Consider the following 13,704-nt stretch of genomic DNA (forward strand, 5'->3'; position numbering starts at 1 on the left):
TCACGGGGATTCAGAAACATGGCTGCCTCAAACTGTGGAGGCAGAGCAGAGCCATCACAGCTGGTAGCCAGCCATAGCCCTCTCCCCTGAGAACTGCTCTCATCTTCCTTTAAATCCATAAGTGTACATGCAGTCCAGATTGCTCATACTTGAAAACAAAATAAGGAGACATTTTTCCTGGAAGCAAAAGGACAGGATGTGCCAAGAATGGCATGTCCTTTTCAAGTGTGTGTAGGTGTTAGGGTTGCATTTCCTTCATGCGCTGAAGACCACATAGCAGCTGAGGTCTTGCATAGGAGGTTGCTGAAAACGAGATAACAGGAAGCTCAAAGGATAAAAAGGTGACTTCAGGCGTGGCTGCTTTTTAACACCATCCCATATTCTGCAAACAGGCTTGCAAACGTTAAATGTAATATTAGTGGTTGAGGTCCTGTTTGCTGGCACAATTGGGACCATGCCCTGACCCTCCAACCAGCAGAAAAGTGTGGAGAGGGAAGAGGTAGCTCTCGCCGATTCCCCTTTCCTCCTCTCTCCCTAAGGGAGGCAGGGAGGCAGATCCCCTCTCTGTAGACCCTGTATAACCACCACAAGGTATATCTTGGTTTTTGTGTGAGGGTAAACTTAGATCCTTGAAGACTCAGGCAGGAGCTGAACCAATAAAGAAAGATTTAGTTTACAGAACGAAGTTGATAAAACAAAGGATGTGTCAGGATATAATGTTCTTTCAGGAAACAGTTAACTTATTAATAATTATACTTAATCTAGTGGATGATACCGGCTTCTAAACAAGGTAATAAATGCACAGCTTCTTTTAAATGTCAGCTGCTTTAATTCAGTTTTTACTCCTCAGTTAGATGTTACAGGTTCCTAGACAAAAGTTTACTTCCACTTCTTTCACTTCAGTTCCTAAACTTAGTTGTTGTGCAGGTGTTACAGCTTAATACTTTGGTTCTTAAACAAGGAGGTGGTTCTTTCTGTCCGTTTCCCAGCCTTTGATCAGTCATACTCCTGAGATACCTCTGGCAGTATAACAGCCCCAGGGGATCCCCACGCACCCCTTTTTTTCCTGGTTTGGGAGTCTTCTCTTTCTGGAAGATCTCTCCCCTCCTGACGGGAAGGAGACCCAAGGAGACGGTATCCTCACAGCTTCTCCTTCTCCTGGCTCCAACTCAGCCCTCCGGTTAACTCCTGTCTGAATGCTCTCCCAAGACACTCAACACAGTCTTCCTTTCTAAGCTCAGAGACTCCTTTCTCTAGCTGTAGCTATTTGCCCAGGGTGGATGTTACACACGCAGACCAGGACCAACTCTCTTTCTCTCCCTCCTGCTCTCTCTTAGACCATCACCCCATCAGAATCCTCTCTCTGAAACGGCTCCTTTTATTCTCCCTCCCAAAGTTCTGGCTCCATCCCCTTCTGGCAGGCCGTTTTCGTGGCCTATCTTTATCTTGCCGTGTGGGTACTTGTGTGTGTGGTTTTTAAAATCAAGACAGTTAAGAGGAAGAATCTTGAGTTGTGAAATAGGGCTGTGGGAAAGTATAGTTCTGAACAACCCACAGCTCTGATTTCCCAGGCAATGGCAGGCCCCGCACCATATATAAGCATAGGAGACAGTTCTGTGATTCTCCGGCTGATACTTCAAGGTCGCCCTGTTCAGAGAGCCAATTAACATTCTGCAAGGTAGGCAAGCTAAGGAACAATTTACACAGCACAGAGGTGAGCAGGGAGTTTCAACTGTTTCATTATCAGTTGTTATTAGATGAACTTTCCCTGATCTTATACATCAGTTTAAATGTATCTGCACATTGGACAGAGTTTCTGAAGTGTTAAATCATCTTCTTCCTTATCACCATCCCTTCTAATAGCAAACTTGGTGGTCCTGTAACTGTCATCAAGGCAGTGAAACGGGACCAGACTAGGCAGGGATTTCTGCATACTTGGCAGAAAACGATAAAGAAAAAAACCGAAAGCTCAATGAGAGCCAAGCATGCACATTTCCCTCCCTGTGAGGTGGAATTTTGAAGGCACCCAGGGGCAGGAGAAAGATGCAGGAGGATGACTGCTTAGGGCGCGAGGTATGCAGAAACACCAAACGTTGACAAACCAAAGTGGGGCACCCCCCCCCTCAAAGAACCCAGGAAGAACTGAGCATGCTCAGCTGCCTCCAGGAGCCTTGGGGTGTTGCGTCAGTTGGAGAAGAAAAACAGAAAATGAGGGGAAGGTGTGGATTCACCTCCTCAAGCCCCTCACTGCTTATTGATGTCATGGAAGGGCACTGGGGGTCACGTGAGCACTGCCACCCCCACCCTCACCTCCATGTCTTTAGAGCCCAGGAAGTGTGTCCTCCTCAAGCAAACCTCAAGTTGAACTGGAATGTCTCTTGTTCTTCTTTCTGTCCAGAAGGACCCAGTTACGCTGATGACCTGCGGCTGTTTCTCCATAACATCTGGAATGGAAGTAGCCTAGAGCCATCCCTGAATGCAATGGTAGACAAGGATGAATCCAGGACTACCCCCAAGATATGTCACTGCTCCTTTAGAGAGAGTATAGCTCTGTCCAGAACAGGCATAGGAACCATCTACCCACAGCACCCGTTGTCTTCCCAAGATCCAGATTCATTTTATTCGTCTTCCTCTAAGCATGCAGGCGATAGGGATGGGTTAGCATGACTTAATTCTGGCAGAGTGAAGTACCAACAGCAAATTAGTTTCAGAGAGGCTTCAGTGATGCTGAGATTGCTTGGTATGGTACACAGTGCCAAAGAGTTCCTTTCTCAGGTTGAATCAGAAAACGTTTCTCCCAGATCTGTCTCTCACTCTGCAGACCTTGGAAATCACCAACAGTCATATTCAATAGCATCTGGCACAATTCTGAGATAATTTTTCTAAATTAACTAATCAGGTGGTCCCAAAAGCAGCCCCTTTAGCTCTCCTTTCTATATTTTCACTTGCCCCAGCCTCGTCCATAAAGAACTTGGTGTTGTGAATTTGGGGGTGGGGTAGGCTGTTTGCCTGGATCCCTTCCCCATTCCTGGATCCAGCAGGGATTCAATTGCTGAATTAGCCAGGCAAGGACCATAAGGGCCTTCAAAGTGTGGGTCATTAAGGTAACAAAGGAAGTGGCTCTGTACCAGAGAATAGCTGTCCGCTAGTTAGAAAAACAAAAGCAGAGTTGTGTGTGAAGCTAGAAGCAGGCTGGGCAGAACTGCAGGCTGTAGGCTGGGCAGCTGGGAAACAGAGTCATGCCTGATTCTTGCTGGGATCCAAGGCTGTGGCTGTGGGAGAATCAAGACCCTCTTGGGGTATTATGTGAGCCCCTCAATTGTAGACTCAGGTGATCTAGATGAGTAAATAAGCTAGATGGTAAAGGTAAAGGGACCCCTGACCATTAGGTCCAGTCGTGGCCGACTCTGGGGTTGCGGTGCTCATCTTGCTTTATTGGCCGAGGGGGCCGGTGTACAGCTTCTGGGTCATGTGGCCAGCATGACTAAGCTGCTTCTGGTGAACCAGAGCAGCGCACCGAAATGCCGTTTACCTTCCCGCCGGAGCGGTACCTACCGGTATTTATCTACTTGCACTTTGACGTGCTTTTGAACTGCTAGGTGGGCAGGAGCAGGGACCGAGCAACGGGAGCTCACCCTGTCACAGGGAGACAATCGGCAAGTCCTAGGCTCTGTGGTTTAACCCACAGCGCCACCCGCGTCCCAAGCTAGATGGTATATATGAATAAATAAACCATATATCATTAACTCACATAACCCATACAGTGGTACCTCAGGTTACATATGCTTCAGGTTACAGACTCCGCTAACCCAGAAATAGTACCTCGGGTTAAGAACTTTGCTTCAGGATGAGAACAAATTGTGCCGCAGCAGCAGCAGGAGGCCCCATTAGCTAAAGTGGTGCTTCAGGTTAAGAACAGTTTCAGCTTAAGAACGGAACTCAGGAATGAATTAAATACTTAACCTGAGGTACCACTGTTTATCATACAGCAAACTCAATCCAAGGAAACCAAACTCAGGGTAAGTGCCTGGAACCCCTGGGAACTTTCAGGACTCTGAGATCTCAACACACAGTCCCTCATCTAATTTGAAACTTAGCAGAGCCTGCTTAGCTTTGCAAATGTGCTAGCAGTTTTGTTGCTGCACCACTAGGGGTTGTAGGCAGATTAGCAAAAGGTAGAGGCTGGGAAATGTCCTCTGATTTTTTTTAGTTGCAAGTTGGTTTAAGCATGTTTTGTGTCTTGCTGTCATGGAAATATTAGCACATGATATGTGGAAAGCAAGGAGCCAGGCTATATTTGACATGGTGTGGTTTCCGTTTCTAACTTTCATAAATACTTCTTGAGAGTTCATCACCTCTCAACTACCCACGCTGGGTTTTGGAGGGGCTGTATTATCGCTAACCTGATTTCAATGGATACCACTTCTTTCCAGTCAAATACTGGAATAATGACGCATGAGAGACCAGTCACTGTTTGCTTTGTTACTGTTCTTTATTGTACTGCAGCTTGCAAAATGGTTTTTTGTTTTTGTTTGTTTGTTTTTTACTGAAGTGTTTTATTGTTAGTCTCCAGGGGTATTTATGCTGTCTTTGAGCCCATTGGTCACATGTCATTTGTTCTCTCTCAGCCATATATGATCATAGACAGATACGATCTGGCGTTGTGACTTCGATTAGTGCATTTACTAAAATCAATCCAAACAGCAGAAAATACATCCTTTGTCTATTTGCCAACCATAGCTAAAATAGGAAGCCCCATCTATAGTAGATCCTTTCCTCCTAAACATATTCCAGTTTCTGGGAGCACCATCACCGTTGTACGTTATATGTAATGTTCCTTAATGGGCGAGGCCACTGCCAGATCTCCTCCTTTTATGGAATCCTAGAATTTCATAGAATCATGTAGTTAGAAGGGATCCCCCAAGGGTCATCGAGTCCACCCCCTGCAGTGCAGGAATCTCAATCCATTTTTGTGACTCTCACAAAACACGTAATGGCGTGGGGTTTGGGGAGCACATTCTTTGGCCTGGCAGGTAGTGCTCAATGTGCCCACTCAAAATCATATTTAGTGAAGTCCGCCTTGGGGTGGAGAGTTTTGAACATGAAACTTAGAATTCCTTCTCCCCTCCTGCATCTTCCAAAGACACAGGTCAGCCTCCCTTAACAACCCCGCTTATTATGGGCTCTCATTTGGGGGCTTCTTCGTTCAGTTGTTTGCATTTGTTTCTAGATTATAAATTATGGTTTTCTTTTTGTTTGAAATAAATCCCAGTAGCTTCTTTACATGTCATGGGGTGTTTGTTCATAGTGATTAATATCATTATTATAAGCATTAGACACTGTATAGTAAATTGAGTGGATTAGACAACTGGAGTTTACCGCAAAAGCACATGGTTGACATATGATGTGTTTGTTAAACTGTAACATGCAAATCCGGGCTGAGAGGAAGGGGCAGATGTTTTTGGCACTTACCTACCAAAATAAACTGTTCTTGCAAGAGATCTGTTCAACGTGAGTGGTTTGGGGGCAGAGGGGCCCCTAATACTGTGCATTTCTTTTGTGATTTGGGGTTAGGGGAGTATTGTGACCAGATAACTGCCTATAGGCTCTCTTCAGTGTACCTAGAGAGTTGTAGAATATTTTTACAAGAGAATGGAAAATCTCAGGATGCCAGGATACTTAAATTCCTGCTTTGGGTGGATATGCGGCCTGCCTTAGAGCAGGGGGTAGGCAACCTAAGGCCTGGGGGCCGGATGCGGCCCAATCGCCTTCTCAATCCGGCCCATGGACGTTCCGGGAACCAGCGTGTTTTTACAGGAGTAGAATTTGTCCTTTTATTTAAAATGCATCTCTGGGTTATTTGTGGGGCATAGGAATTTGTTCATTCCCCCCCCCCCCAAAAAAATATAGTCGGGCCCCCCACATGGTCTGAGGGACAGTGGACCAGCCCACGACTGAAAAAGATTGCTGACCCCTGCCTTAGAGTAAGAGCGGAGGCTCTTGTTAGGCTATTTCAACTGCAAACGGCTTTGCTCTGTCATATATGCTGCTGAGCTCCTCCCACTTTTTAAAATTTCAAGCTGACTCATCTCTGTCTGTTTCTCCAGGTTGTGGTGTTTTGAGACCAAATATGCCCCCCCCCCTTGTAAAACTTTGCTTTTGAAGCTGTTATGAGGTGGAAACGCCCCCAGCAACCAGCACTGCAGGACATCTTTGAAATGCTTTTTCAAAAGCACCCCCATCTCCTTAAAGCGACCTCCTCTTTTGCCCAGGAGGCTTATCTTGTGCTTTCAGCTTAAGCAACCTCTTAGACACACACACACACACAGAGAGAGAGAGAGAGAGAGAGAGAGAGTTTGTGTGTTGTAATGTGGCAAAGAATCAGTGGTTACGAAACTTCCCTATGCAATCCCCTTATTGGCTCCGGTTACAAGAGAAGGGGGGAAAAACCTCTTGAGAATTCAGTGAAGCTTTTACTATGGCAGGTGGAACATGCATGCGGAATGAGATTCTCAGGTTTTTTTACAATGGGGATGAGAAAAAGTTTTGCACAACCTTCCGGTTTAAAGGGCCCCTTAATATGTAAAGGACAGCAATGAGGAGTTCAGCTTTAAAAAAAAAAAAAAAAAGCCTGGAGAAATTATTAACCACAATTTATGACGTCAGAGTTGATCTGATTAAAGGTTTGTTTTCTTGCTGGCAGAGGTGTGTTCTGTAGAGACTGGTTCTCTCTTCTTTGTTTTTTGTTTTGTTTTTTTAAGTTTCATTTTTGAACAGCAAACGGAGAAGCTGCTGCTCCAGCTGCGTGTGTGTGTGTTGTAAAAAGGATGGTGTTTCTCTAGCTGCCACGCACAAAACAACACATTTGACCATGAGGACTCTTCGCAGGTTGAAGTTCATGAGTTCGCCCAGCCTCAGTGATCTGGGCAAGAGAGAGCCGGCATCCTTGGATGAGCGGGGGACCCAGCAGCGACGGGCCTGCTCCAACGCTACCTGGAACAGGTACGGTCTTGCACATCCCCCACGCACACAGGCAGGCAGGCAGGCACCAGGAATTTCTTCCACAAGAGCCAACGCAGCCAACACTGCAAACAATCACTTCTGGCTCAGATTTTTAAGCATGTGTGTGTGCAGAGCAACAAGGCACAACACAGTTTGAATTCTTGGTCTGATTTTCATATGAGAGGAAACTTCCAGGTTTTTCATGCTTCTAGCCCTTCTGTTAGTGCTGACATACACAGTTTTCTCTCATTTCATTCTCACTGGCAATGACTGTTAAGATCTAGGGAACCCTTTTTTTTTGCTGGCTACTATGTCTCCTGGTTGCTTTGCTTGTTGAGAAAGTAGGTGTAGTTTCTCCTTTCCCAGGGGAGGGTGGTTTGTTTATGGAACAGGAAAAACTGCATGTGTCTTGATGATTGGGGCGGGGGAGAGAAGCACTTGAAGTGGGTTGTTAAATGTATTTGTAGCTAGAAATAAATCACGGGGAGAGAGATTTACTGAAGGAATCTCTGCCATTTAAAAAAAAATACAAATAAAAAATGCCAGAGTTCCATGTATTATCACTAAGGTTTAACCATTATTGATGTTGGCGTTTGAAGAAGAAAAAAGAGAGAAGCAGACCAAGTTACGACTATAATCTTAATCTGGGCCTTACTAAATGTTATATGCACGTGTGTGAAATGAAACCTCAAAAGACTTTTAAAAATATTTTTGACTAGAAACACTGTGGTGGGGGTGGCGTTCAGTTGAAAGCAGAGAAGTGGTGGTCTAGGAAAGGAAGGAGGAACTCTAAATTGTCCGTCCCCCCCTGAAAAGGCCTTCTCTTTTTTAGCCACTCTCCTGGGCGCTGAATGCAGGGGCAAAGGGCCTCCAATGGGCAGGCTTGTGTGGAATAATGCAGTCCCTTGGGAACCCAAATCCCTGGATGTTTAGGATTTTGAAGGCCAAAAACAGCACCTTTAATTGAGCCTGGAGGAGGAGGAGGAGGAGGAGCATGAATTTACTCATCCTCTTTACGCAAGTCTCTCAAGGCCATGTGCAATAAAAATCAGCAGATTTTTTTTTTAAAAAAAATAGACAGCGATGGCAGAGACCCATTCATCCAGGTGGCAAACCACATCATGAAAAAAAAATGTATTAAACCGTTTCTAGAAAGTGCAAGTAGTGGTCACCTGTCAAATCTCGACAGGAATGCTGTTCCACAGAACAGGTAGCCATGCCGAAAGCCCTGTTTTGAGTTGCCATGGAGTGGGCTTCTGATCTTTTGGAACTTGTAGGAGAAGCTCTTCTGCAGACTGCAGTGACCTGCTGGATAAATAATGGATAACACAGTCTCTAAATTAGCCTGAGCTGTATTGGGCCTTATATGTTAGTACCAGCACCTTTGTCTTAGTCTGGTAGCAGAGAAGACAATTAGTGGCTGCTCACTCCAATGGGTCTACTCGGCTTCCATGGTCAGGAAACCTTAAGAGGGGAGAGTGCTGTTGCGCTCAGGTCCTGCTTGGCTAGACAGGCCACATGCTCTTATTCTTAAATTGCCAACCAGTGGAACTCCCAGAAGCAAGATGTTATATGCAGGTTCCCACAAGCAACCTGGCCACTGCAGCTACAGTCTCTTCACCAACCTGAAGGGCAGCCCCACATAGAGCACATGGCAGTGGTCCAACTGTGGCACTACCAATGCATGGACAACGGTGGCCAAGCTGTCCCAATCCAGGAACAGTTGGTAAAAGGCACTCCTAGCCAACACAGACACCTGTGCATCCAGGGATGGGTGGATCCAGGAGTGCCCTCAGATTACACACCTGCTCCTTCAGGGAGAGTGTGACCCCATCCAAGGCAAGCAACTTACCAAATTTTCAGAGGCAGGAAACATCCACAAAGCCTCCATCTTGCCAGGATTCACACTTGCTTTTCTTCATGCCCACTGCTGCATCCAGTCATCTTCTCAGGCATCCCCAATTCATATGTTACAGAGAAACAGTGTTGGGTATCATTGGTGTACTGATGCCACCTCGTGCCAGATCTCGTAGTGACCACTCCTAGCAGCTTCATGTAGTGTTCAGTAGCATTGGAGATGGCATAGCACCTTGTAGTACCCCATAGCTCAAGACCCAGGGGACTGAGAAGCACTCAGCCAGTGCCGTAACCATCCCTGGAGATAAGACAGGAAGCTCTGTATAACAGTGCCACCCAAATCCCACCTTCCATAGACAACCTAGAAGGATATCATAATCGATGGTATCAGAAGCCAATGACAGATTTATTAAGAGTCACAGGGTCACATCTACGCTATCCCTTCACTCCCCTTTAAGCCTGCAGCTGTGTCACCATGACCTTTTCAAGTACCTTGCCCAAAAGGGGGGGGGGGGATTTGTGACAGGGCAGTAGTTGTTAATACGCCTAGTCTTTAAGAGGGGGTGGTCCCCATAAGGAATAGGCTGAATACTACTGTCAGGGAATCAGGAGCAGGAGCACTGGGGAGAGAGGATTGGGAGAGCGAAGGGGAAGAATCCGAGGGCAGCGTAGGGGAGTATGACAGTGGCCCGAGAGATTCCATGAGCTTCTCCAGCGAATCAGAAGATTCCCAGAAGGGGGCGCCGATGGTCAGGGCAAGGGGGGTCCCAGGGGGGACGCACCAGAAACAAGGAGCCAGAGGGGAACCCCAAAGCAGCAGTGGAGGATCGGGACCAGTTTCCCCACCAGAGCGTAGTGGGGGGGAAGAGTCACATGTGTCAGGGGCAGTGTCTCCTCCAGAGAGGGAGTCAGGGCTGACTACGCCTCCAACGGAGGGGAGGTCAGTTGCAGCTAGCCCCCCCGAAGGGGGAAGCAGTGACAGCAGCAGTGGAACGGTCAGGAGGAAAGCTGCTGGCTGGGCGCGCGCGCCAAGTTCAAATGTGCAGGCGCGCGGAACAGCAGGAGACCCGGATGGGGAACCAGCTCCTAAAGCCCGCCGGAGGGAGGGAGAAGGCTCAGGGGAATCAGCGGGAGAAGAGGCTAGAAAGGGCGGAACCCCGGCGGGCAGGCGGACCCAGAGGAGGAAGGAGCAGCGGAGAAGGTGGAGCAAGGCTAGAATCTTAAATTGGTGTCAAGGGGGAGGAGACTCAGACGGAGCATCAGTGGTCTGACACTTGAGACGTGGAGCTGCGCGCTGCGGCTCTGGAAGTGAATCTGAACTTCAATAAAGACTTTTATACTTAACAACGAAGCAGCGTTGGTCCTTTGTGAGCTGGGACCTAGGGTAGCTCTGACAACTACTTTCCTAGATTGGTAATATTAGCAGCAAATCTGTTTGGGGATTGAACTTCAGTTTCTTGGCTCTCATCTAGCCTGTTACTAACTCTAGGCATCTTCACAGAGTATCCATGATTACATCTGGACCACATGTAAGAGAGAGAGATGGGTGTTATCTCCATAATGAAATCCACCTCCAGCTCCTCTGATGACTTCTTTCAGTGGTTTCAGATAATTGATAGGTAGCCTGGGGGGCAGTGCAGAAGTTTGTGGAGCACTGTAGCATAGCTGCCCCGGTGCCAAACTGCAGCCACCCAGCCCAACATTCTGCAAATGATCATCAGGTAGCAATAAGTGTAAATCATTGTACCCAAACCAGACAGGCATTTCTGAAAAATATTGTGGCTGATTATATGCTGATGTGAGGTGTCAGGGAATGGACACATGCCTTCTGTCACTCTCCTATTACCGTTTGACCAGTGGCTGACCAAAGCCACTTCAGTTCCCAATCTGCCTAGAAGAAGGCAGACAAAAATGGCTCCAGAAAATGAGCGCCATTCAGGATATCTGGAGCCTCACATCTACACACTTTGACCCAAGAAAAGGAGATTTGCAACTCAGTGATAGCTGGTGAAATCACCAGGGTCCAGGAAGGTCTTTTTTAGAAGAATCTGCCCACCTGTTTCTAGCCACTGTTAATACTTTTTTAAGTCCTAGTCATCAACCCAACTATTTCATTGTCTTAGCAGATCTGAGAATAAGAAGTGATTGTGTTGGTTGTCTGGGTCATCTCTGGTTTCTGGAGTTCAACCAGGGCATCAGTTTGTGCACCAACCAAATCAACTAGACACCCTTGCAGAGCTGTCTGGTCCTTCAGCCCTGCAGAGGTTAGCAAGAACCAGTGGCTGAAATCAATATACTCGCTCTGCTTTCCTTTACTCTGAGCCTCTCATTGGTGGGCCAATTTAAGGATGAGATGGAGCATAACAGGTCAGGGGTAGGCATAGGCAACTAAAGGGGGCAAGAATTAGCATTACTGATAGCGGACTTGATTTGGCCCTGGAGCTACTGCTTGCTGTTCCCTAGTCTGTGAATCCACCTTGACAAACTCCTTAATCACACACAAACACCATGGTAATGCCTTGACCTCAGTGGCCAGCCTTTCCATATTTGGACTCGGGGTCTATTTTTTCTCTTGCCTTGTAGGTAAGCTGCTCTAATGCCCCCTGGCATATGTCACTACTTAGCTGTTTCGATTAGCCACCTGAAGTGACACTGACTTGTCAGATGCAAGACCTTTGCTCACTTAATTTGCATCCAGGCGGATATTGGGCATATATGTGCCCAGGTGCTAGGATAGCCTGTTGTTGCAGCAAAAAATAGCATGCTATTTGTTACAGAAAAAATGGCTTAAATTAATTAAATGTGTGTGCATATGAGTTTTGAGGAAGGGGAGAAACATACTTTGTTTTTACCCAATGCACACCCAGGCCACAGCAAGCACAGTCTTAGAAGAGACGTTCTGTCTTGTACAGCAGAGAAGAGGCAATGCTACTCCTTAAAGTGCCTCTCGACATTTGTGTACATCTGCTATAAAAAGTCATTTTGTAAAAAAAAAAAAGCCAGATTGTCGCCTGATTAATCCAGGGGACCTTTAAAAATGTTTAACTCAATATTGCAGACCTAATAAATATATTTATTATATTGACTAGATTATCTGTACATAAAATCCAGTTCAAAACTTGAGAGAGATACTAACAAGCAGTGGTTTCCTAGGAAATGTCCCAGTTTGTCAACTATTCATTTCACTATCTCTATGCAGTAGTATTCCTAGAAGCCATAAGATAGTCTTTCTGGACAAACCGAGTTTCCAATTGAAAGCAAACTTTTATTTTAAAATAAATTAAACAATTGTCCAGTAGCACCTTGGAGACCAACTAAATTTGTTCTGGGTATAAGCTTTCGTGTGCATGCATACTTCTTCAGATACTAACTTTTGATTTTAAAAGTTACTTGACAGAAAATACAAGCACACTAAAAGCTTTTCAGCAAGTAGACCTCAATATGTCTGTCTTTTGGGCAGTCTTCTCAGAAAGTTAAAGTGCAATATAGTCTATGGAATCCACTTGTTTCTTTTACTTGTCCTATCACCCTGTAGCCATTGGCTGGTCAGCTGTAAAATCACACAGGGCTCCTGCACCTGTATTGTTAAATGGAAGAGCAAATTCCAACAGCTTTTGTTGTCTGCTGATCAACTTCTGTCTTCTTTTGAATCCAGCCACCCTCTGGGGAGAAAAGAACATAAGGATAAAGTGGAGAGGAGCTGCAACTGCTTCAGTCAGTCAGACTTTTATTGTTTATGGCCAATGGCCATTTCATTATAAATTGCAATACATCAACAAGACGATACAGTTAAAATATATCGATTTTCAGAACTGCAAATGACCCAAAATTGAAAAGTTCTCTAAATCATTTAGAATTTTAAAAAAAATCCTGTTGACCGTCAATGCTGTTCTGCAAGTGCTTCATCTCTCCACTTCTTTTCAGTAATCTTAAAAAAAGTTGCACTCTTGGCTGCAATTAAGGATGTGAGCTTGTGACTGAAAATTCCTGGTCCGTAGGCAGAGCCAAGGACAAGCTTTGGCAGATCAAGGACCAGAATGTGAATTTTTGGCAGACCTGGTTCAGAAATTGGGGGGGTTTGATGCAAAGACCACTTGGAGGTTTGTTTGGTTTTTTACAGTGAAGTGGCATATAAATTTTATAAAATAAATGCATTAAATGCAGTGATGATGAACCTTCCCCGCAGGCACTGATCCAGCTCAGAGCCCCCACCTGACATCTTCCTTCACACTCTTGAGTTCTCAAGTTCCCAAGCCTTCTTTTGCAGCTGTGGCTTGACTTCACACCAGTTCTAGTTGTGACAAGATTGACACCAGGTGATTGGCAGCTGCTTTGGCACCTGTCCCTTCCCCAGGCCTGCCTAAGATTCACAATTGGTCTCCGCTTTTGGAATTCCTAGCATGCTTTCATTCTCTGCAGGGATTTCCCTTTGATTCCAAAGCTAATGTGAAACTGTCAGATCAAAGCAAGCCTTCTGCCTACTTTCTGCTGTGCAAATTTATACTTTATAATTTCATGGCCTCTTCAGCTTTCCCATGAATCCTCAAAACAGCTTACATTGCCTGCTTCACAGCCTACACAAGCAAACCAAGCTAACAGCAAACATAAGCATAAATTACGTTACCTACCAGTTTCATTTAATCACTCAAAATTTGCATAGGATTAAAATAACTTCGATTCTTTACTATCTTTGTGGAGTCTTTAGCTGCTCGTTGAAGTGGGGCAAGACTGGAATAAGCTCTAGAGTGCTGAAAACAGAACAGATAATAATAGCAAAAATGAATTCCTGGCTTTCTGATCTTTGGCCTAATTTCTAAGACTAAAAGGACAGGATATTTGTTTGTT

At 45.6% G+C, this 13,704-nt stretch overlaps 2 protein-coding genes across 10 annotated transcripts in view; one reads left to right on the forward strand and one right to left on the reverse strand.

The window, feature by feature from the left end:
* PRR5 (proline rich 5) overlaps nt 1-13,704 on the forward strand; it is a 70,528-nt gene that overhangs the window by 25,465 nt on the left and 31,359 nt on the right. For 3 of the 7 annotated variants that reach the window (XM_083615911.1, XM_083615912.1, XM_083615910.1), the window contains exon 3: nt 6,889-7,002. In XM_083615911.1, the coding sequence (XP_083472037.1) occupies nt 6,899-7,002 (104 nt within the window). In that variant the 5' untranslated portion in view covers nt 6,889-6,898. Of the gene's footprint in view, nt 1-6,466; nt 6,684-6,761; nt 7,003-13,704 lie in introns of those variants that run through there. The other 4 variants (XM_083615908.1, XM_083615909.1, XM_083615907.1 and 1 more) reach the window with 2 other exon arrangements.
* LOC310763563 (uncharacterized protein) overlaps nt 12,006-13,704 on the reverse strand; it is a 46,024-nt gene continuing 44,325 nt past the window's right edge. For 2 of the 3 annotated variants that reach the window (XR_014548643.1, XR_014548644.1), the window contains 2 exons: nt 13,488-13,607; nt 12,006-12,521 (listed from right to left, as the gene is read on the reverse strand). Coding sequence is in view for 1 of the 3 variants with exons in the window: in XM_083616071.1 (XP_083472197.1) it covers nt 13,544-13,607 (64 nt within the window). In the remaining 2 variants the exon portion in view is untranslated. Of the gene's footprint in view, nt 12,522-13,058; nt 13,608-13,704 lie in introns of those variants that run through there. The other variant, XM_083616071.1, reaches the window with a different exon arrangement.

This window comes from Podarcis filfolensis (genome assembly GCF_964270895.1).
Source record: "Podarcis filfolensis genome assembly, chromosome: 5".
Classification (NCBI taxonomy): Eukaryota; Metazoa; Chordata; class Lepidosauria; order Squamata; family Lacertidae; genus Podarcis; species Podarcis filfolensis.